Raw genomic sequence first — 24,081 nt, 5'->3', positions numbered from 1 at the left:
CATTTCCAGCCTTTTCTACCACAGGGCTTGTTTTGACAGCGTCTGTATGCAAAAGCTCTTCCAAAACGTCAAAACTAGAAGTCATTTTTCAAGTGGGACATCTCGTGTAAACCGTGGCCGTCCAGACACTTTTAACAACAACGACAGAGCCCCACCTGGACGTTGTGAACTCTGAGTGACCCCCTTTGGTCGGTCTGAGTTCCCTCCTACTAAACTCCTCTCATAGCGTCCTCTCTCCCACGGCGGGGAGAGGGAGGGATGGAGGGAGGGGGGGGGGGGAGACTGGCGGGCAAGGGAGGAGAAAAAAACAGCGTCATTAGGCTGTGAGTGATGAGTGGCAGCCATGGGTGACATCCTCCCCTCTCTTTTTCTTTCTCCGCTCTCGACGTCCAAATGCTTTCACCCCCCATCCCCGGCCCCCCCGCCCCTGCCATCCTCATTTTCCTTGATACTTTTCTCCCACTTGCTTTATTTCACCGATGGCTCAACTCATTTTTCTTTCACTTCTTTCTGTCGCTTGGCCTCCCCTTTTTCCACTGCCACCCCCTCCTCCGCTCATTCTTTCTTGTCTGCTGTCACTCTCCCCCCCCCCTCTTTCTTTCTTCCTTCCCTTGTCCTGCCGGTGCTTCTTCGTCTAGGCCGCTCCATACATAAAAGATGCCCCAAATTATAAACCCCACTCAGATTACAGTTAAGCTTACTATGCTATACTAGTAGCCAAGTAGTGCACGCCATTTGAAATGATTATTCGACAATTCTCAATTCTTAACACTCAATAAATGGACAAATGTTGTCCACATCAAATTACGTTTTGACAGTATGGGGTTAAATCATCTAAGTTCCAACGCTACTTCTACTTGGACTATTTCCGATATCTTTGCACGACTGTACTTCCAACGTGTGTTTACCAGATGATGTCCCCTAAATAAACTCGGGATAATTGCTAGAATGGAAGTGCAAATGATGCCGTGAATCAGCCAGATTCAATTCTTACTAATTAGCGAGTCATCTCAAAGTGACTCCTTTAAGATGACTTACAAAAATTAGCAAAGGCATTGTTATGTTCATTATGTCACTGTCATTTTACCATCTACTTGTTTCTGAAGCTATTTTTATTTATATTTTGGTCCAGCCAGATCCAACAAACCATACAGTAGTATCTCCCCTCAATGGGATACAAAGGTAAAGAAATGTCCCGCTGTTTGTTCGCTCAGACGACTTAGCGCTACAGAGCCGGGCTTAGGACCCCCTGCCTGTACCCTGTAGGAAGTCTGAGACAAAGATTTGAACTTTTTGGAAGGGCGGGGGGGGGGGGGGGCACCTTTTCGTCAAACAGACAAGGGATCTCGAGATTCTAACGGCCCCGCACCCCATCAATGCGGTGAAGCAGGAGACTACAAAGCCACGACTTTGCCGTAACCTCCAGCAAACGGCGATCAATGGCTTCCCTTTGACGTCGAGCGCCGCCAACAGAAATATGCTTTGATTCCCTCGGCGAGTGACATGTTTTATTGCCTGGCACGAAGGAAATGGCCTCTCGGAAAATATGTGACAGTCATGAGTTTTTGACTTCAGAAGCGGCGCTTGCCTGTGATTTTTCCCACTTGTTTACTTTGAGGAATTAAACTCCAATACCGAGTGGTGTAAACACTAAACTAATCTCACAGGATTCACACTGAGTGATGATACGATAGAATAAAAACTATATTTTCTTTTTTGGTTCCTTAACGCTTACAACAATGAGAGATGAATTACAGGCAGAGCGTTTGACTATTTTGTAATACTTGGATAACAATTGTTTTCTCACGTTTTAATGCGTAACAATCAAATTAGCCAAAAAACAAGGACTACATTGGTTAGGTTGATCATTTTAAAGGTGTCACTATTCATCGGCCAATGAATCGGTTGTTAATCGTAGTCGCATGTGAAAAGTAACATCTTGAGGAGACCCACTCACATGTTTGTACATTTACATATACTATCAACCCAATTATTATTAAAATAACAGATCCGGAGGGAAGTCCTCAGGAGACATCGAGCGTGAAACGAGTCTTCCTGAAAATATTCCGTTGATTGTTCTTGTGTTACTTTGTTCAACAAATTAAATGCAATCAATAAAGTTTTTCAATTAGAGTAGAGATGTTACTAATGGTTAAGATGGTCATTAATTATTCCACGAATACATTAACGGACTAAAGATTCACGCTCAATAGCTAGCAAAGATTGCAATAGTGTGTGTTGCCATTATGGACGGCAGCAAAAGTTTCTTTCTTGTCTTTGAACAAAACACTGCAGCAAGACAAGTGAGCATCCTGTCAAAGTGATGACTTGTACAAGCAGCTGAGAGACCGCAGCGGTGCCTGATGGGAAGCCAATGGGCGTCCCGGGCCGGTCGCTTTACAGGAGGAGGAGGCAGCGGCGGCGGCGGCGCCTCGCTTCAACCAGACGATCTCATTCTTTCAGTCACTGACGCTAAATTGTGACCGGAATGTCAGGACAGAAATCAGCTGGGAAATTGAGGGTTTCATGCCGCAGACAAATTAGCATTTTCTGTTTTTTCCTTACAGGGGCGGACATGTCCCGATGACATGTCTTGATCTGATTAGGCGATAGCACACTCATCAAACTATGAAAACGTCCTCACTCTATGTCCTTCTAATGTTAGCTGTGGATTTATAGTACTTAGTCTTAATTGTGAACTATTTTATAAAGTGCAAAGTACTGAGTAAATAACAATCATGATTAGAAACGACGAATTGAATTATACGAACACGCTGGCTAGCGATTACCATAGCGGTTACGCGCGGCTACTGCCGCCGGGTGCAAACGACTCAGACAAGGGTAACGTTTTTCTCCGAAAAGGCACCTGACAAGGTGAGAGAGTGAGAGAAGACATCGGGCACCTCTGCGCTACCACTTCTTAATTGACGCCTGTCCTAGCCACGGCGGCAATCACAGCTGCGAGCGCTGTTCGTTTGTCACTTTCCATGGCTATCGTTCAACTGTCGCGAGTGCAGTCGCGTAGCATCAAGTAAATCCTGTGGATCAGGAAAAAGGCCATTTTGCACGTTGTCTTTAGAATTCATGGATTCCGCACTTGGAACTGAAGGAAAACAACAAGAAATGCAGGAAAAAATTATCATAAATCCAGCTATGAAACTAAGTGCAAACAAATCAGGCGGCAATAAAACTAATGCCAGCGCCAATCACACAAGGACACGCATTGAAATGTAACACAAAGTGGACAACAATCGTAAAAACGCCAAGGTGTGAAAGCGCTGCGAGCAAAGCCGCTGTCATGACAAGCCCATAAAATCTTGCCTAAATCACGACTCATCATTTTTCTCCCGCGTTTCCTTCCCTTTTGTCCCACGCTCCGACAACTAAAAATGTGCCGTGATCTCACGCGACTTTGTCTCTGAACTCGGTTCTGATGTTTTTTTCATGTCTTTAAACGGCAAATTAGCATCAAACGCTACGCTGATTAGCGACGACGTCCTACCTGCAGGGTATATTTATGCCTCAAAGTTTTGCTTGTTAAAAAAAAAAAAAAAAAGTGACCTTGCTTCCCTGTCAAGGAATCTTTTGTTACATTGGAGTGGAAAGCCAGGCTTTCCTGTTTCCCCCTCAAGCTCATTAAAGTAGCGGATAGGTTTACCTCGCCGCGGCGGGCCTGAATGCCTTTACGTCGTCGCCTGGTCGACCGGCCAAATTTCTGCAATATTTGACTTGTCTTACTCGTCTACCGTCATGCGTCACCGTGACCTCCGCCGGGGAGACGCCGTGCCCCGTACAAGACTAATAAGCATCCCTCACAAACCAGTAGTAACTGTGTACAAACCATCTGCGAGCCAGTAAATAAACACCCCTGGGCACTATTCGGAGACATTATCCAACGGGCGCTTCAGTCAATGTCACCCCTTAATGATACTTTGCATACGCTTCCTTATCAGTGGATCAGACAAACTCGGCGATGCGTTCACAATGGCACGCATGCGCACCTCGCGTTCTGGTGTGTATTTGAAAAATTGCCTCCCGCCGCGGCATGCTTTATCAGATGGCGTCCTGATAGGAGCGTCGGTGAGGTGCTAATAGCGCGAAGCTCGCCGCCTTCCTTGGCTGACAGCTGTCGGGTGCCGCTCCGGCTAACGACAACAACAACAACAGTCGGTTTCCCTCGCTGCACCGTCATTGGGCGACTTCAAAACATGATATCTTGTAATTTTGTGAGCAGCATTCGGGAACCACGAGGCGTCGCCATCCCAGAGTGCAATGGGACTGTTGCTCATCCTTTTTTTTTTTTCTTCCCCCACGGGACTGTAACGCAATCTGTGTCATTGTGTAATTACTCTGCCACCTTGAGTGATTAGTTGACACGTTCATTACAAAGAGTGGAGAGCTTTGATTTAAGATTTGGTGGCTGGCAAACGCAAGAGTCGGGATGCCTTTTTTGACTTTGAGCAAAAACGGGGCGGCGCCTGATACGGACAAATATAGTAACCTCTACTTTTAATATGGCACTTTGCTCGCAATCGCTCTCAACTCGTACATTTTTGGCTCAGGATGCTCGGTCACACTAAAAAGGCCTGCTGTTGCCTTCCTGTTCGAAACTGGAACGTATCCTAAAAAGCGCTCTACATAGCCGCGTTGATTTTAATCAGCCATCTTCTGCACGTAAACGACGACAAATGACTGCAGCGAAAAAGATAAACTTTCAAAAAAATAAAAATAACTGTGCTGCGCCGCCAAAACTAACAGATGCACTAATGTGGTTCCAGATGAGAGAACACTGATGTATTGTCAGCGGCCATAAAGGAGATACGTCTGAGTGCCATTACAGGGAGTAAAAGCATCCCTGCGACTGATGCAACCGAGCCGATTGGAAGCAGCACACACACACACATACACACACACACACACACACACATACGGAGCCATTGAAATCGGCTCTTTTCTTTGCGGGAGCCGAGCCTGCTTTTGTTTTACTCCTCAGGGTACAAATCTGGTGAGATTTGCCCGGGGATGTAAACACGCTCCCAGGGAGGGACGGCGGCGGCGTAAGCTTAGATGCGCCGGATGCGTGTCGGCCACTTGGTGGACCGGAAAACCTCCCGTGACATAGACGAGCCCGGCGGCGTCTCGTATCTTATCGCTTTTATGTTATTTCACAATCCAATAGGTGACCTAAAATTAAGGTTTGTCTAATGACTGATTTGTATCAATATTTCCTTTATCTGATCAAAACCGGATCGAATCCGGTTTGTGCACAATGCTCTAGAAATGTGACGTCATTGACATTTTCCAAGGAACGCCAGAGACAAAGTGGCGCACAAACAAATGAAGTGAAACCATACGCTCCTTGACGGAAGTAAGCGCCGACGATTCAACGGGGCACCAAACGCCCTTCTTTTGCGGCCTGCTCTTCAAACGGCGGGCGCATCCGTCAACGCGGCCCGCTGTCAATTAGACCTTACAGCCACGACCGCTTCAAAGTGTCCGCGTCCGCAACCTTGATTAAGTCTGCTTAACCTCACATTTCCTCACCGACGCCTGTTTAGCATTCCGTTGGCTCGGCTTTGGCCATCGCGGCGTGGACTTCAAACGACTTCCGCCGCCATTTGGGTGTCAATCACGCAGAAGGGGGAGCAGGATATTTAGGGAGGCCCGAAAAGTCCCGGCGAGGAACGTCTGAGTGACTTTGAAAGGATGGAATGACTGGAGGAAATCATCATTCCATATTGCAATAGTTTTCCGACAATAACGAGCTGGCCATTACGCCATATTGAAGGCTCGTGTACGATACGTCATCATATCCGTGTTGCTATGTCCAACTTTTTCTTTTTTTAATGAGACTAAGGCAGAGATTCCCAATCGCAGACCATGTTTTATGGGTAAGACCATGATGACAATTCCAGACGAGTAGAACTACCGTTGAATTGGCGTTACTGCAGAATTTGCTAATGTTAGCACGCTACATCCAAAAGATGAAGGCAAAGAAAACCGGCTCGATCTGCTATTTCAACATCATGGTGATAAAAGTGACAACCGTGATCATTTGGACCGCAGTGATCAAATGTTTTGACCCCCACCCCACCAAGCCACTGCTCCGTGCAAACAACAACACGCCATGATCTCCCGTTCGACATTGCCGCTGACGTCACAAATTTATCGGATGACGGGACAGGCGCCGTGTGTCTGTGCGAAAGCGCACAAGTGCGACGACATCTCGCCTCGTCGGGTTTTGTGTACAAGGCAAACGTCAGATCCTCTGTTGGGAATCTGCGGCGGAAATTTTGTTAGACCATTCAAAAACACAAAGTGATCAATTAAAAACAAACTAGCTAATAACTACACTAAGTATATCACAAGTTTCCCAGTCACTGCAGATAAACAAAGGAAAAAGCGAAGAATATTTTTTCTTCCAAGTAAAGCGGACAGCTACGATTTGTCCCACAAACAAAAACCACCTTGGTGGAGATATTTGGTGGACTACTCTTGGCATGGGAGGCTACTTTTTCATACGTTTACAAATCAGGTCACGACTCCTGCTCGTCCGACACCTCCCAAACATAGAGGTCAGGTCACGGCGTTAAGAGGCTGCTTTTTTTCCTCCTGTGATCTCGCTACGCCCCAACACCCTCCTGCTCCTTTTCCTCCTACACCCGCCCCCCACGCAAGGAGACCCCCCCACACCCATTCCTTTTTGGGGAATTAATCTCCTTATATTCAGTCGCAGTTTTAGAAGTTTTCTTTCAATTTGTCAGGTGGGGTTCCGCCCCCCCAAATAAAAGGGGTGACCATGGAGTCCAGCTGCTTCGCGCATGCGTAGCCAACAATTTGGTTGATGTTTATCGCCAATGAATAGATGAAAGGCAGCGGCGTGACAGGCGATCAATCAAGCATCAAATCGAGGATGGCAATGCCTGAGCCAGCTGAAAATAAGACACTTGGGCTCTTTTTGGGGGTTCTGTTTTATCTTTACACTTCAAAACGCTTTCACACATTAAAAAGATGAAAAAAATAACACATAAGTTGGCGAAACTTGTTTCTTCATAGCAACATTAAAATGAAAATGAAACAATCTAACGCTAAAGTTGTCTTGGTTACTATTAACATAAACTCATGAACAATTAGTTAATTATTAGTGTCACGGGAATGACAACGGTTACTTCTCAGAATACATCAAACAGTAAAATATTAACTTTAACGTTACTCCCCTACCACAATAAATATTCTTGTTCCTTGACAACCCCCGTGAAAAAAATATATTTCCCTTACAAATACATTTTAAAATTCTAGAATTAAATAGATCACCTCTCTAGTGCGCTCGCGTCGCGTCAATCTAAGTGCGTGTCGTGGGTGGCTGAGTGCGTGTGTGTGTTTACCTGATGAGCGCCGCGGTGCTTGCTGCTTCCTCCTCGGCATGCTGCCGCTGCTGGACTTTTCATGCAGACCCCGAACGGCTCAACCCCCCAAAAAAAAAAAAAAAAAAAAAAAGCGGCTGCGAGTCCTGGGAGTCTTCACGTAGATCCGTCCTTCGCGTTGCTTGAGTATTTCAAAATAAAAATGAAGCTTTTAACGCATTACTCGTGGAGAGTATTTCCGCAAGAAAAAAAACAAAACGGGGGAGTGAAGGTCCGCGAAGTTGCATGAAAGCTCCGTGCGGATGTGCCGGAGGTAGCTCGGGGGAACTGAAGGGAGGCGGGCCTCCCCCTTCTTTGCAAGACCCTCTTTTGACGGGACTATTTCCTACCTTAGCGGCCCCGAAAGTACGGCAGCTGTTCATGAACTCTCGTGGGGGGGCAACGGCTGGCGAGGGGGGGCTTCCGTGCTGCGGGCCGTGGGAGCTTCCGTGACACTCTGTGGGAGCGAGAAGGGGAGAAAAAAAAAGAGAGAGTGACACGTTTAGTGCCTGCGCTCGCACGGCGTGTCAGTCATTGGGCGTGCGCGAGCCCGCGAGGCTCACAGGCGCGCGCATACGCTCTCCGTCAATACGCTTGTTGGCGATTGCAAAACAAACAAAGCGCAACACAACAAGACGTGGAAGAAGCGGAAAAAGAGCAGAGCTCCTCCGCGGCGTGGATGAGGAGGATGACGGCGCTGCTCGCACTGATGGACGGACACGCGCAAGGCAGCGCAGCCGGGGCTGGCCTCTCGGCTGCTTTTTTACTCCACCCCTTCAAGGCGCGTCACCCTGACAAGACGGACGGAGCCCACCTGTCCGTCAATCCGCCACCGCCGCCGAGTCTTTACCGGTCGGCGTCACTTGTACATCAACCACCACGCACCCATTCAGACGCACGCACGCACGCACGCAGGATCTTTCCCACCCGAGGCTTGATAAAAAAAAAATATGATGCATTTGTTACTACTGAACGATATTATGCAGTAAATGGGTCATTAGAAAATCAAAGGACATTTTCTGTCCTTCCCCCCCAACCCAATGAAAATTTGAATATCGATGCGCAAAATACAGAAGCACGCACTTATGTGAATTGCAGTTGTCAGATAACGTTTTCCTACATCTCCGAAAATGACTTGTTTCCCCTTCTTCTTGATGACCAACTTGCATATCAAATAACAGACAAAGTAGGTTTTAAATCTTTCTTTTGGTTTGTGGCTTCTGTGTAATTGTTGCACTTGTGTTTGCATGCGCATTTGAAATTGTAATTATGCTGAACATACACGCAACCCTGTTAGTAAACCATTTTTAGCCATCTAGATGAAGAGAAAAAGCTACATGACTCAGCAGAAATGACATCATCAAATTAATTGCTCTGACCACAGGCTGACTTAAAACAAGCCCTTTCATTTGAATTTTTTTGGATGTAACTCAAAACAACAACCCCGTTACCCAGACTATCTCAAAACGACAATAATATCAAAGTATGAGGTGGAATTTTCATTGATGGTACGCAACATGGGGCACGTGGGCCATAAAAGGCCGCAAGAACATTCAATGGAACACAGGAACTGGGATTACTAGGCCAAAAGTTGAACCCCTGGATGCTCATGATAGATATACGAATACGCATTTGTTCAACTATATATCCCGGACGACTCTATAACGCTCCCCCACCTTGGATTTAAACTCAAGTCTCAGAGTTACTTTTAAAGTTGGCGTTGGATGAGTTTTTCTTTTTTCTCTGGTGGCACACAAGTGGTGGCAGATGAATTGGTTCCACCTTTCTTCAGCGGCTTCACGCAGAGGGGAGGGGCTCCCCAGATCCACCACCACCAGGAGGCGGAGGATGGGGGAGGCTATGTTAGCCAGCCGTTGGCAAGCGTTAGCAAAGTGTTTATATAAGCGGGCAAACGGCGGCGGGGTTACATCGCTAATGCCTCCGCGCGGGAGATGAACATTTAGGAGGATGTCTTCTGTGAGTGGGAATATTAATACGTGGCTGCTGGACGGAGAAAGTTGGTGGTGAGTGCTCGCCACGGTTACACAAGGCTGACTAAAAAGCGCGGGCGAAAAGGAAAGGACCGCCCTCGCAACACAACACGTGTCCATCCGCGTCTGTCACCGCAGCCTGCAACGCTGATTGACGGAGAGAGGTGACGTCACTGCAAGAGGAGGTTGGGGGGGGGGGGGGGGGACTTTATCTCACAGGATGACTCCTTTCTAGATTTTGTATTTTTTAACTGTGTGCCTTTTCCTATTTATTCTATACCTTATAATATTTATTATTTACTATCATGACTTTGATGCAAGTAGCAGCTTTAATCCAACATTTTTACTCTCTAGCTAAATCTGATCATTTGTCTCTTTAGTGCCTAATATTGTAGATAAATTGTTATTGTGTGTCGGTATCAAGCACATTCGTTTTTTTATGACACTGGATAAAATTTTAATTTGACTGAGTTTTTAAAAGATGCTTTTTGTGTTGTTTACAATTCATTCTGGTTTTAACGAGGTGCTCCGTGGAACTGAAATCCGGATTTTGAGCTCCAATTTGCTTGTTTAAAAAAAAAAAAGAATATATTGTTTGAGAATTTTAATGAGGTATCAAATCCTGATTTTGCCTTTCAAAGATTTTTGGTTTGTGTTTATAACTAAATGCACAATGTCTACAAATTATGCTCTTTCTTAAGATGTTTGGCGCATTAAGTATGTTTCGCCTTCGTATTAAAATCAGGTCATCAAAAAATTAGGAACAGCTCTCATTACCATGCAGATAGTTGCATTTAATGCAGGCCCTTCATTGGCTCTCATTACATGTTGTATTTCAGTGCACGTTGAGGTTGAGTTACAAAAAACATGAAATATTAAAGGCATGCTAATGTCATATATGAAAGATTTGAAGGCTGCATTGGAGGAGTCTCAGTCGGGCCAGCAGGGGGGGTCATGGGGTCCCGAGAGAAAGGCATTCCGGTGTGTTTATGTAGTGTGTGTGTGTGTGTGTGTGTGTGTGTGTGTGTGTGTGTGTGTGTGTGTGTGTGTGTGCGTGACCTGTTGGAGAAAAACCTTTGCTTTTATGTAATTATCAAGTTTTCATGATGGAGTAGAAGCTGACACACCAATTGCACGATGTGCCCAGCGTGCGTTTTGTCCATCAATGATATCTCAGCTGTGCTTAATGTTGTGACCAGGGCGTGTAGTTACACAAAGAAAAAAATGACACATATTTATAGTCATGTTTCCCCTTCTTTTGCTGTCTTGCGAAATGGATGCATTTAGAGAAAACCAGGTGAGAGACAGTGTAAATTTGCTTTTCTTTTAAAATAGGTTTTTAAACTATTTTATGTTCTTTTTTTTATGTGTGTGTGGTAGGATTAGAGTTTTTTTTTTAATTGTATTGAAAATATTACCATTTATTACATTTGCATACATATATTGCCATTTTATTTTGTATTATTTATTATATTTTGTTGAATTTATTCAAACATATTTTGCATTCTTTTTAAAGGACTTTAAATATTTGGTGTATTTATTTCCATTTGATTTTGTAACAACATTATTTTAGTAATATATGTATTGAACTTGTAATTGATTCGCTTTGTAGACTGTCTTTAAACTATTGTTAAAAAGTGTTTGGCTTTTTGGTGGTGGCAGTTTAAGTAGGTGGCTCCTCAGAGGATTTCTTTTTTATATAGTATTAAGTATTTATCACTAATAGTCACGGCAAAGTTAATGGGGCAAATGATGATGACACAATTGTAATGCCTACCTCTTAACAGTCATGAATAAATCAGTTTGCATGGCACACCTTTAAGAGCCGAGTATTTTTTTTTTCTCCACTTGAAACTTTTCTGAACTGCCTGAAATAAAAAAATCACGTCGTTAATCTCCAATCAATGACGGCTGCTATCAGATTGACAGGCTGACTCCAGGGATATGTATGCTATATGTCTTCAAAAAATATTAATAAAGACTAACTTTGACATGAGCTCTGTTCTATCTGCACACATCTATCAGATAAGTGGACGTAATTAAAAGAATGTGACTGCTTTTACGCCATCCACCTTGAGAAAAAAAAAAAGACAGGTTTCACTACTTTTGACAATGCAATTAAACTCCGGTAATCCTCACCTCTTTTTTTTTTTGTCACTTTTGGGCTATATTTTCTTTCAATGATGAAAAGATGGCAGTGACGGCACAATCCCGTTTATGCACGACACGTTACATTAAAACTTCAATTACATTTCGCAAGCGTACCTAACCGAACGTTTTGGCCGGTCAATGTTTTTTTTTACTCTTTGGGTAAACAAACAATACAAAAAATAAATAAAAGGAATAATTAGCTCAGCTCAGAATGTATTTGCTAAAATAGTATAAGGCCCTCAAAATCATTTCTGCTCTCATTAGGTTGGAACTTTAATTCACTAGAGAACCCCCCCCCCCCCCACACACACACACACACAAACTTCCTGTGTGCTTGACATTGTGATTTACAGTCGCTATTAACTGCCAAATTAGCGCACACTAATCCTTTGCAATTCCAAAATCTGCAAATCTCAAATTGCACTGATACCTCGCTGCCGGCTGTCACCGTAATAATACTAATAATTAAAAAAAAAAAAAGTTTCTCTCCTGACATTCAAAGGAGCATGCGCGTAGTTCCAGCCATATATTTATGAATAGGAACCTTTAATTAGGGTCTGTGTTTCCTCGGCGAGTCACATTGAGGGATGGTCCTGGGCGACATTCATTAATGATAATCACCAAGAGCGATGATGGCGCAGCTATGGGCCACGTCTCGGGGGAGCCCGCACTTGAAAAGAAGAATTAAATTACACACGGTGACTCTTTAAGTGTGAGGAGAGGAAAAAGAGGGAGGGGGGGGGGAAATATATAGCCATCATTGTTAAATATGCTCGTTACGGGATCAAGGTTTTGTGCGAGGGTTTCTCATCCTTAAACTCGGGTAGTTGACGCCTTGCGGCTACGACGATGCCGACCGGAATTTATGTTTGTAAATATTACTTTGAAGGTAAGTCATAAAAGTCTTGATACATTCAACTTCTTTGTACACCAAACAAATGAATATTAAAGAGAAAAATAAACAGCTGAAAACAATATTTTTCCTCCGACATGTTTACATATCGAAAGAACTTACACAAAACCATAACGTTGTAAGTAAACTTGGGGGGGTAAAATGGCCGCCAAGTGTCTGATTATATCCAACATCTGTCAGGACTTTTGTGACATTTCTCAGACGCCTGCCGTTGCGCTGATTAAATGGCAAATTAAATGATCACCCAAATAATTGTTAGTTGCAGGCGTAATTAACATTTTGCCCAAAAGTTTGACACGCACGCACGCACGCACGCACGCACGCACGCACGCACGCACGCACGCACGCACGCACGCACGCGCAAAAGTTTGACACGCACGCACGCACGCACGCACGCACGCGCGCACGCGCGCACGCGCGCACGCGCACACGTGCACACAAACATCCCTGACCTAATTGCTCAGTCTCACTGCAATAATTAATCACAGCTGACTCAACACGGTGGCAAGGTTAGCTAGGTGACGCGATATGACGACCAAAATTTGGTTTCTCAATCTTTCTTCTCAGTCCTTCCCCAATCCGATGGCCAAAAAGAAATACTCGTGTCCAATGGGTCTATTTTTACACGAGCGGAGGTGAGAACGGGGGAAGTTGAATAGGAAGACGAAGAAGGCGGGATCGAGGCTGGGTCATGATGCGCCATTAATCAAAAAGAATGACACGGTCGTCTCCCGTGACAAGCGGCCGCGTGTCGGATCCTCCCCCCGCCTATCCACGCGCCAACTTTATTAATCAAGCCTCCGCCCGTTAATTGTCACCCGTAAATTCCCCCATTTGGATTTTTTAATAATCTCTGAGGCGCAGTGCGAACAATCTGCCCGCTGATTGGAGTTTTATTGAGAAGCGAGATGGAGACGGCGGAGTGACACAAATAGCTTTCCCGTCACCTCCCGTCCGGTGACAGTTATGAAATACAATTATGATCGGCCGCGGCTGCTTAAGGATTCACCGGGTGCACCCCCGCCTGTCGAAGGGGGCGGTGTTCGAGGTTCCACTGCGTGTCTCCGCTGATAAGACATCTCCTTTAACTAGCACTTCAAGTTCTCCATCCAAAATTGCATTTACACTACAATGCTTCCATTTGATGTATGGGTGGGTGGTGCCAAGGTGCGCCCGCTAAGTTTGTCAGTGGCGCTTTCAAAACTTTGGGAGAGGATGACACGGAGAATTAAGGACAAGCTATATCTGGAACAAGCGTGGATTTTCAAGGGTGCACGTAGATGAGATGTGCAACAATTTAGTGGTAAATAACTTTGGGACCAATTAGGTCAAATTGGATGGGAATCACAGCTTTAAAGTGGTCAAGGGTGCTGATGTGAGCTGGAGGCTGGGAGATTGGGGAGGGGGGGGGTGTTCATCCATCAGAAGAGTTGTTGGTAATGGAAGCGCCCAGTGACAGTGATCATCAGCAGCGCAAACAATGGACCATAAACATCCCATGACAAGTGGTCACACATACGGGGACGAGGGGGATGTTTAGCCACAGGGATCGCGTGAAGTGTGTGTGTGTTTCAGACCGGAGAAACACTAAGAAATGCAAACACACACCACATTGGCCTTTTAATGAGAATTCCTATTTGCTCGATGTAAAAGCTCATGTCCTGTTCCCTGCATAAAAATATAATTGTGTCCAATCATGCTTTCACGTTCATGGACAGCAATTAAAGAAAAGTTCTCCATCTTAAAACCAAATCTATATCCAGTAGAGTATATAGAATGGGATTTTCTTCCCAATCAGAGTTTTTTGTCACTATTTGTGTCAGTTCAACACACTGCCGTTGCTTTAATTGGCCGACGTTTTTCATGGTTGGAACAGACGTGGTCCAATTAGCGCAATCTTACATATCGCTTAAATACTCGATCGGCACACTTACTTGGCTCTACTTTGTGTGTGTGCGTGCCCACACAGATAGGATACAGTAGACACACACACACACACACACACACACACACACACACACACACACACACACACACACACACACACACACACACACACATTCAGTAAATACACAAATACAAAGGTTAACGTGTGTGTGTGTGTTACTATGAATGTGCTCAAGTCTCAAAGCGACAAAGTCTCCTGTCAGCCGTAACAGCTGTCGTGTTGCGTTCAATGACTGCGGCTTCAATGCGGCCTTCACTCTGGAGGATACATCTAATTGCTCTAATCAACAGCGCCGTGCTAAAAGGGGGGGGGAGATTTCTTTTGCCGTCTTAAATAGCAAATTAATTTATTTTTTATTAAGCGGCCCCAGATCAATTTAACAGTATTTTTAGTTTTGACAGCATTTCAGAGCGCGTCAGCGTCAAGTCGTGACAGCTGAGAAGTGGGAAAAAAAAAAAAAAAGCGCCCGGCGTGGACACACAAGAAGTGGCGGGCTGTGATGTGCGCGTGTCAAACGACTTATCTCGCTAAAGCGCTCGCCGGCACGCCCGTCGCTAAACTTCACAAACGGCCGAGCCTTCAAATGTGTCAGAAAAAAAAAGAGAGAGTCATCACGTCGCACATCAGTCATGTAGCCAGCAGCAAAATGAGCCAGGTGTCATGTGCACTCAAGGAGACGCTCGCTGATGACGCTTTCAATCTGAGCCATAACATCTTTTTACTGCTCACTCTGGTGGCGTCTTAATCAATTATTCCTTTGATTACTGACGAGAATTACCATCGATTTCCACGCAGGGTGACAAAGAGATATTTGAAGAGCAAAACAAGCTTTTGGGGTAAGTTTGTCTAAACAACAGCCGGTTTGTTCGGTGGCAAACGCTTTTTTAAGATGATGAGTCTGTAGTGCACGTGAACACAAATTGAACTCGTCTTTAACAAGAAATTGATTCTTACTGTTGTTTTCTCTTTGAACACACGCAGGTGTTGCTTATACAGACACACTGGTCAACACAAACCCGCATCCCAAAAAACGTGGACATCATGTTCACGTATATTTCACAAGACATTAAAAAGGAGGCAGCCTGGTTTCATGTTCAAAACAAATTGCAAATCATTAAAGCCGCATTAAACAATATTATTGACCTTTCCGTTGCCAGACTTTTTATGATTTTTTTTAAACTCACCCGGTAGGCTCTGATTAACATACGCTGCTCTTAATAAATGACGTATTATAAAAGAATTAGCCACAAGCGGGTGCCTTTTTACGAGCCCGTGAGGGTGAAGGCCACGCGTATTAAGGTATTCACGCGCCATGAACTTTTGGACTAAGTTGCCAAATTGATTCCGCCATTTTCAATCTACCTGAATGTTTCAAACTAAAAGTGAATTTTTACTGTCCATTGATCGAATACAAGCAAACCTATTGACATGCTGAGTCAAAATCTTTTCCAAATTGTGAGTCGCTCCGGTAACAACGTCGTCACGGACAAGCGAGAGGATGTCAATACCAGCCAAACAATTTCTTTCTACCTGACCCAGTCTCGCCCGGCAACACCAAACAACGGCTCGCTGTCGCCGTGACAGCTGAACGGACACGAAGGGAAAGTTTGCCTCAGCTTTATACATCTTTTTTTACGTACGCGCGCGCACGCACGCACGCACGCACGCACGCACGCACGCACGCACGCACGCACGCACGCACGCACGCACGCACGCACGCACACACACACACACACACACACACACACACACAAAAACAAGTGAATCCAGAGCACTCGGGGAGTGTGGAGGGGGAAAAAAATATGACAAGCAACAATAGCATCTACCAATAGCTCTGTCAAACAACACCACCTCTCTCGGATGTTAAAAGCTTTAAGAGCTGATGCCTCGGTGACACTCGCAGCCTCGGGATGTCACACATGCTTGACGACTTGAGAGCGGTCCTCTGTTTTTTTTTTTCTTTTTCTTGTGTTCCTTCCCTTTTTTTTTACCGTGGGCGTGCGCGTCTCCGGGCGGCAAAAGTGACATTTGAGGGGCACTTTACACAAGCCGGCGTTTGCTGCGGGGGGATCCTCCGTATCACCTAAAGAGCCTTTGTCAGTCATCGGAAAGCTGTCACCTTTCCGGGGGCCGATACGGTAGGGGGGAGCGCGCTGACAGCTCGGAATTAATGAGAGGTGCATGACAGCGCACCTCACAGCTCTCGTCGAAGGTGTGTGCGCGTGTGTGGTCCTTTGTCTCAAGAGGATGGACCAACTTCCTCACAATGCGGCCGCAATGACAGATAAGACGAGACGTCCGGGTGGCCGTTTGGTTGGACCAAAACAGTTGGCGCACCGCCCTTTCGTTAAAAAGTGTCATTACTACAACTTCTGGAACAATTTGTCATGTCGATGGTCTTGCCCAAAATGTTCAAGCCACTCGTACTCTTTCTACATCTGGATAGACACGGCGCACCCCTTCCCCCAACCGTGTCCAAATGGGCATTACGCTTCATCTCACGCACTTGTCCACCCCTGGGGTGGCTGCGAGTGTCATCTAGGTCAGCGGTCCTCAACCTTTTCTGCGCCGCGTCAAGAGATATTTTAATGGACTGATTATTCAAGATGTAGCTTAGCGCTATGCTAAAAGGTCCTCATCAACAAACATCCACCCTCCTCTCTCTCTCTCTCTTCCCAGCCCCAAAATAGATGTGAGAAAAGAATCATAATTATTAAACTATAAAGATCTCTGATTTTGTGCAAGGTGGGATCTCGTCCCATTTCAAGAAAGTGGTGCTCACTTTTACTATGCTCCAGCATCGGATGAAGGATGTATAAAAAAAAATAAAAAAAAGACAATTGGAGAGGCTCCTTAAATGGCATTCTTGGAGCGCGTCTCCGGTGCGAGCGTGCGTCTGGATGTAATAATCTTGCGGTAAATGATTTCCGTCAATGTTTCAGCATTTCTATTACGCAACAGGGATAAGAGACAGGCGGAGGAGGGAGAAGAAGAAAAACGAGGAGGAGCGTAGGCTGGGCCAGCTGAGGCGTGGTGGCCAGAAATCTAGCTTTCCATAGTGCTAAATGCTGCCATACCTAAATGAGCTTCAAGTCTGAAAGATCAGACCGAGAACGTGCAAAAGTGCCGAAAGCTTCTTCCGAACACGCGATTGCTTGATTCGACTGCGAGGATCTGACATGAAATGAAAAGTTAAAATAACATGAAAGAAAAGAGCCATCAGCGAGTGAGTTTATCATTTTGGCACCTGCTACTGGAACATTCTTGATGAAGCAAAGGTTGTCTTCATTAAGTGCATTAATATTCATGACACATGGTAATTCTGACACAGAAAAGGTCTTGGTAACCTTTTCGCGTGTGAGTTTTTTTTTTTTTCTTCTTCCCCTTCCCTTACTTCTCAAGGAAATTACAGTCCGGCAATGACTTAATTAATGCTCGCCTTCTTGCCGGCAGCTTGAGGGCCTGTCAGTTTGCCTGTCAGGCACGCCGAGGGAAGGATTGAAGGAGAGGAAACGACAAGGAGAAGAAGAGGAAGAGAAGGAGGAGGGGGTTGGTGGGGGGGGGGGGGGGGGCGAGTCAACACCGACTTGTCTTTTGCAGATGGAACTTGCTAATAGCTTTTGAATTTTTACTTTGCATTTTGCATTTCTTACACTGGTTTACTTTTGACCTTGTACGACTGGAAATTCTACACATCATGTTAAAACTATTACTCATTACAAAAATGTAAAGTTAACTCTGAAATATGATGAGGTGGTTGCTAAGGTTCCCACACAAAACAAATTTGGTAAGGAGCAAGACGTGGTGCTTGAGGCAGAACGGCAAACTTACAAAAAAATTTGTTTATCTGTTCATAAACGGTGTAAATAAATAAATGAACACATTTCCAGACATGTCTACTTGAATGAGGTCTTCATTTGTGGTTTATGGTTTAACACAAAATACATACTGGGTTTCCTCCCCCAACCGGCTATCAGCATAGCAAGTAAGGCCGCCAACATCAGGGGTGGTAAAAAAAAAAAAAAAAAAAAAAAAAAAAAAAGTGAACATAAGGAAGCATTTCCTTTATCATGTCCCATAAAAATAGCAATTTGGCCCGGCCCTTGTAGCGCCGTATGGAAGGCGCTGTGTTTGGCCGATAATGTTGAGATGACAGATCGCCTGGCGCCGGGGGTGCTTTCTCTTCTTTCCCGCGCAATAAATCCAGGAGGAACGAGAGCTACAAGGCGGGATCACGGAGCGCCGTCGCTCCCTTCCGCGCCGGCCCTCCGCCGCCGCCGCCGTCACGCGTCTCCCTCCAATCCAGACAATGATGCCGAGCGACGCCCGGCTGACAAACGACGGCGTTTTGCCGCCTTTAAACGCTGTTAACTTCACTGAGCGAACATCGTGGCGCGAGCCGCCGACACGCTGTTCTATCACATGCATTGTTTAGGTGACATGAATATGTTGTCACCGTGTCACAATGCGTGTGCCTTTCAAACAAACAAACGCAAAGAAGCGTGTTTGTGTACGTGACAGTTTGTTGAATATGGAAATTGGACGGATGAGTGTGTGTTAACGTGTGTGTGCTCAGCTGCGCTTTGATCATGTTCACCGTCGACTGCACAACCTGCCTCGAGGTGCGTGCGTGAGTGTGTGTGTGTAAACAACTCTGCACACAGCCATGCCAACTTGAATTCAGATCAGTCGGAAATACACACCTAAAAGTACGCTGCGCTTACGGTACAGTACGAGATTAGAAAATATCCACCGTAGATAATCGTATCAGGTATCGTTTCAAATCGAAAGAGGGGCCGAAAAATAAGCCGTTCAGTTGCCCATCTCTGCTGACAAGGAAGCTCTTTGGATTTTTCGCTGTTCCGACAGGATTACAACGACAGAGTACAACACTTGAGTATGTTATGATAGTAGTTTACTTTCTTGACTAGATGGGCCTGGAAGCAGAAGTGGGTCTCCAGAGCTTAAGGTCATAAAAGTGCCACATCTGCTAGCTTCTTCTCCAACCTCCCCAGTCAACAGGCCCGACGCGGCAGCCCGACGCGGCGGCCCGACGCGGCGGCCCTCGCCTTCCCCCGCAGGAGCGCTCGCTTTAGCATGCAGGGCTTGCGGCGTCCCCCCACCCCCCCTCGCTACGCCGACGCCATGGATCAAAGTGACACTTGGTCAGCATCAGCACATTATGAACTATGGCCACCTGCCACACGAGACACATTGTTCCCTCTGTGCTAATGTGAAGAATGTAGAGGACGCGCAAACACGGGCTGCTGACAGCTTATTCTCTCTTATCGAGTGTGTGTGTATCATATCAGCAGTAGCTACTGGTCCAGTACCTCGTCCGTGCTTCAACCGGATATTGAACAACAACAGTAGGGCTTGGCTAAAAAGACATTTTATTTTTTTATTTTTTTTATTTTGAAAGTTGACCTGGACCTGAAGTTGAATTTTGACCAGTAGCCATCACCGTTAATATTTTCTTTTGCAAAGAGTGATGTTCCCTGACGCATTGACATCAGACTGTTTGAATGCTGCCATTTTTCTCATCAGTAATTGTAAAACAAAGTTTCCAAGTCCATAAGTACTAAGCTCCCTCCTTTTTTGAAAAGGGCCGCGATGAAAGATAACAGATCGTAAAATGGCCGCACCCTTTCACCTCTCGTGAAAACTCTTCCTTGGGATTTTCATCACAATGACGCAACTCCAACACGACGGAATAATGATCTCACCTAAGATGATAAATCTGACCGACGGGGATGCAATTAATTGCCTCTTAGGGAAAAAAAAGGAGGGGGAAAAAAAAATGAGGCTTGTGCCTGAGCCGAGGAATAAAGACGCTCGCTCAAACCGGACCTGGCGACGTCTCATCGCCATTGACAGCCTTCATGTAGGAGCAGGTGGCGGCCGTCCACCGAATAATGAAGCGGGCGATTAAAGTGACGGATGTGCGGCCATCATTCTGCCCGCTCTCCTCTTTTAATGCGACCATTAGGGCTCGTGTGGCCAAACTTAGCTCATCAAATGGCCACATTCACCGTCGACTGGGAGTGCAAACTACTTTGAGCTGAGGCTAAGAAGCATTTCAGGTCGTCTCTGATCATCTGACTGTGCAAAGTGACTTTCCTCAAGTAGTCCAGTTCAGCATTGCAGGCTATGGCGGGGTTCTGTAAAGTTTTGGGTCTACCTTCAAAATCCCAATTCAACATATCTGCCAAGAATACCTCTAACCATAGAATGGCACAATCACTGCCAGAAAAAGAATCAAGTTGGCCTAGTAGGCCTTCCTGGATGCACGCTAGCATGAAGAGACGCTCAATTCTCACTAGCCACCTGCCTGATGTTCTTCCAGGAGACGGCAGCCCGACAAAAATCGCTCTTATCGGAGGGTCTCGGCTCAGGGCCGCAGTGGCATTGCCGTCACCTGGCGTGTCAGGGCCGTCAGTTTGACGCGGCGCTTAAGTGGAGCGGGGACCCAGAGGTGTCACTAGCACTCGGGCATTACAGCCGGCTTAAACGTGCTAATGGCCCAGCTAATGCAGTGGTATTCATCAGTGGGTTGGCTACGGGCACCGAGTGATACATTAACTCGCCGTGTCATTCGTGTCACGGCCGAGTAGGCAAGTATTCTTTTTGACGTGAGGGCGTGTTGTCACGAGAATTTTGTCGGATTTGGAAGAGGGGGAAAAGTGTCATCAAATAACGCGCTTTTCTTTTCATACAATTACCAATAAAATACTAGTTAGCGATGGGCGGGTACCATCAGTCCGATTCTGGCCTTATTTCAATATCAGATATTTACGAAGGCTGCTGATACTTCAATAAAAAAAATAAAAAAATAAAAGGTTTAGTGAATATCACACTAATTAATTTCATTGACGATGCTGCTGTTTTGGTTAGCAACGGGGTTCAAACGCCCTGATTACAGTAACCTCGCCCACATATGAACAATACCATCTATGAATTGACGAGGTCTTTGTTCACACGCACCGCCGCTTGTTGACTCGCACTTGTCGTGCTTTTTTGAAGTCGACATTCATACCCGACAGGCGACTAAGCGGGGAGAATATGCCACACATCACACAGCCATTTTGCTAAAAAGGACTCTCCCGCTCCTTCTGCGGTCAGCCTGCCTGGTTAAGTGAAGATGAAGAGAAGCTTCCTGCCGGGGCGTCGAGATCAACACTTGACATCCGCACATTTGTAATCGGGGAGTTGGGGGGGGTGGGGGTCTACTTGCAGCCCGACGCTGCGGGACACTTGTACGGCGGCGCAGAAAGACGGCAACATTGACGCAAGGCTTTGAAAGCATCAATTAGCACTCCTGGTGGTCGCCTGCGTTTTTTTTTTCCGTATTCTTTTTACATTCCCCATTCTCTTCTTTAACATCCTCCTGGGAGTAGCTGTTAAGGGATACAATTAATTTTTTGACACAAAAATGAAAGTGGTAATTTACCTGTGATAATGAGAGCTATTTTTACCAGTCGCTGATGAACGGTAGAAATGCGGTGTTTATTTATTAATTAATTTCGGCCGCCGTCGTAGCCGCCGCCGTGACGAGAGCGCCGCTAAATTGTGTGATCACGACTTCACAGGGGTGTCTCAAAGGAAATAGATTACAGAGCCGCCCGACAGTAATGAAACATTGTCAAAAAAACTTCGACGAACACTTTGAATGTCAGAAAAATGCCTGTGCCTAAACCTACACTATGTGTGCCAAAATCAAAATGGCTACTAGAACCACATACCGCCTTCGAAATATCTTCTCATCTGCTGATACCTGGAAGAAAGATGCTTCCTCGTTGAAGTCATCGCTTTAACCTAAGGCCGCCGTCACAGCGGGGATTCGATTGCCGGGCCTATACGGTAGCGCAGGTCAAAGGGCGCGGCGGGAGCGTGTGATGATGAACGCCCATCCAAACCGGGCTGCAAAGAAGCGGCGGGGAAAGGACAAATCTCCTCAACTTATCAGCCGCTGTTTCCGCTTGATACATGAGCATAGCTAAAAACAATCAGAAAAACCACAACAAATAGCCTCCAATCGAGACGAGGCTCAGGTTAGTCTAGACCATTCTGACCGGGACAGATCCAAAGACAAGAACGGGGCCGGCAGACACCTCGCCGCATAAATCACACCCGGAGCGTACGACAAAAAAGCAGAAAAGGGCCCGGCCGTGACCCTGGCTGGGTTCAAGCCCGTCCGGCGAGTCCGGCCGGGCCCGACCTGCTCCATCTGGCCGCTTATAAAAGGGCGCCATCTTAAATCACATCTAGCGGCGCGCATCTAATGACTACTGAGGCCCTGCATATTTCAACATTAATTCATTAGAGGCGGAGATCATCGTGGGGGAGAGGGTGTGTGTGTGTGTCGGAGGGGGTAAATCAGCGGCGGCGGGGAGAATCCTCGGCACACTCTGATTAAGGCCGTTATGTTTTATAGAAGCCATTTTTCAACGCCTCCTCTGACAGCACTTGAGGTTATTAAATTGTGGGCTTCAAAGAAAAGAGTGAGCGAGGAAAGGGAAAGGGGGGGAAGACGGATGACGACGAGAGAGAGCGATTAACAATGGCGACGAGATGGCTTGCCGGCTCTCTTTTGCTGCTGATAAAGTGAACTACTTATGATGTGTGTGTGTGTTTTCTGGGGTTATCTCTATCTCCTTACCAGGAGATGAGTGTGCGCCTCACTGTACATACATTGCACGCGGCTATTTTCTCTCTGTCGCCTTCGATGCAAGGATTGGGCCGAGATAAGCGACGGAGGACGCGCTCGTGTCCACGCCGCGACCTTGAATCGAGCGTACAGTGAATACACCAGGTTGCTGTTTTTCCTTTCCCTATTGGGTTCTTAGACTATTGCCATTTTTTGGTCATACATTTTGAAATAACGACAAGGCCGAGCGAAGTTCAAACCCCGCCCTCAGCGTCGGCTCCGGTGCTGCCTAGTCGGTTTAGACGATCTTCATTTTATTTGAGGATTTTTGTGACGAAGATGATCACAAATTTTGAAGCTTCCCTCCACCCAGTCAGTCAATCGAGACAATGACCGATTATCGATAGAAAACATTGGAGCATATTTTTCTTGAATAAATCAATCGTAAAAATAAATCAACTATACGGGATATTCTGAAGTGTACAAGAAGACACAATGCACTGTGGTATTCCAAGACTAGTCCAAATTAGAAATTTGGTTAGAGTTCTGTGTTGCCATGGTTACCCCAGAATGGATGCCCACCTGATATAACCCTTCTGGTAAGTCGTCCCACACGATGAACGCGGACGTTTATAGACCAATGCATCATGAGCAAAAAAAAAGTCCCTTTTTAGCACAACTGCTAAATGAAAGTTTAGCGTCAGGACGAAAGATGAGCATCATCAATGTGTCAGCTGTTTTTTCCGCTAAGCGTCAGCTAATGCGCCGCCAATCCAGCCCTTAACCTTTGAGATGCGCGTCGTACATCACCGCCAAAACGCGGCGCGGCCCGCCGATGAATTAACGAGCGGTGGCAGCTACTCGTCAGCCGGCGTCCTCCTTCAGCCCGCTGCCAGACTTGTCAAAAGATTGAGTCATCGTATCTTGATAGCGACGGCGGCGCTCGCTCACTCTTGTAATGCAACACGTTTGGGGGACACGTATTACACCGCCACTTTTGTCCCAACTGATAAAAAGGAAGAAACCCC

General features: G+C 45.9%; 1 protein-coding gene across 3 annotated transcripts in view; it reads right to left on the bottom strand.

Moving 5' to 3' along the window:
- LOC147040683 (teashirt homolog 1-like) overlaps window positions 1-24,081 on the bottom strand; it is a 78,891-nt gene that overhangs the window by 17,011 nt on the left and 37,799 nt on the right. The window contains exon 4 of one of the 3 annotated variants that reach the window (XR_015063002.1): window positions 7,754-7,860. The exons of 1 other annotated variant lie outside the window; for it this stretch is intronic. Coding sequence is in view for 1 of the 2 variants with exons in the window: in XM_085901358.1 (XP_085757484.1) it covers window positions 7,386-7,425 (40 nt within the window). In the remaining variant the exon portion in view is untranslated. Of the gene's footprint in view, window positions 1-7,385; window positions 7,475-7,753; window positions 7,861-24,081 lie in introns of those variants that run through there. One more of the 3 variants, XM_085901358.1, reaches the window with a different exon arrangement.

Source organism: Syngnathus leptorhynchus, chromosome 20 (assembly GCF_054491065.1).
Source record: "Syngnathus leptorhynchus isolate UIUO chromosome 20, UIUO_Slep, whole genome shotgun sequence".
Taxonomy (NCBI): Eukaryota; Metazoa; Chordata; class Actinopteri; order Syngnathiformes; family Syngnathidae; genus Syngnathus; species Syngnathus leptorhynchus.
This window is presented reverse-complemented; position numbering and strand designations above follow the sequence as displayed.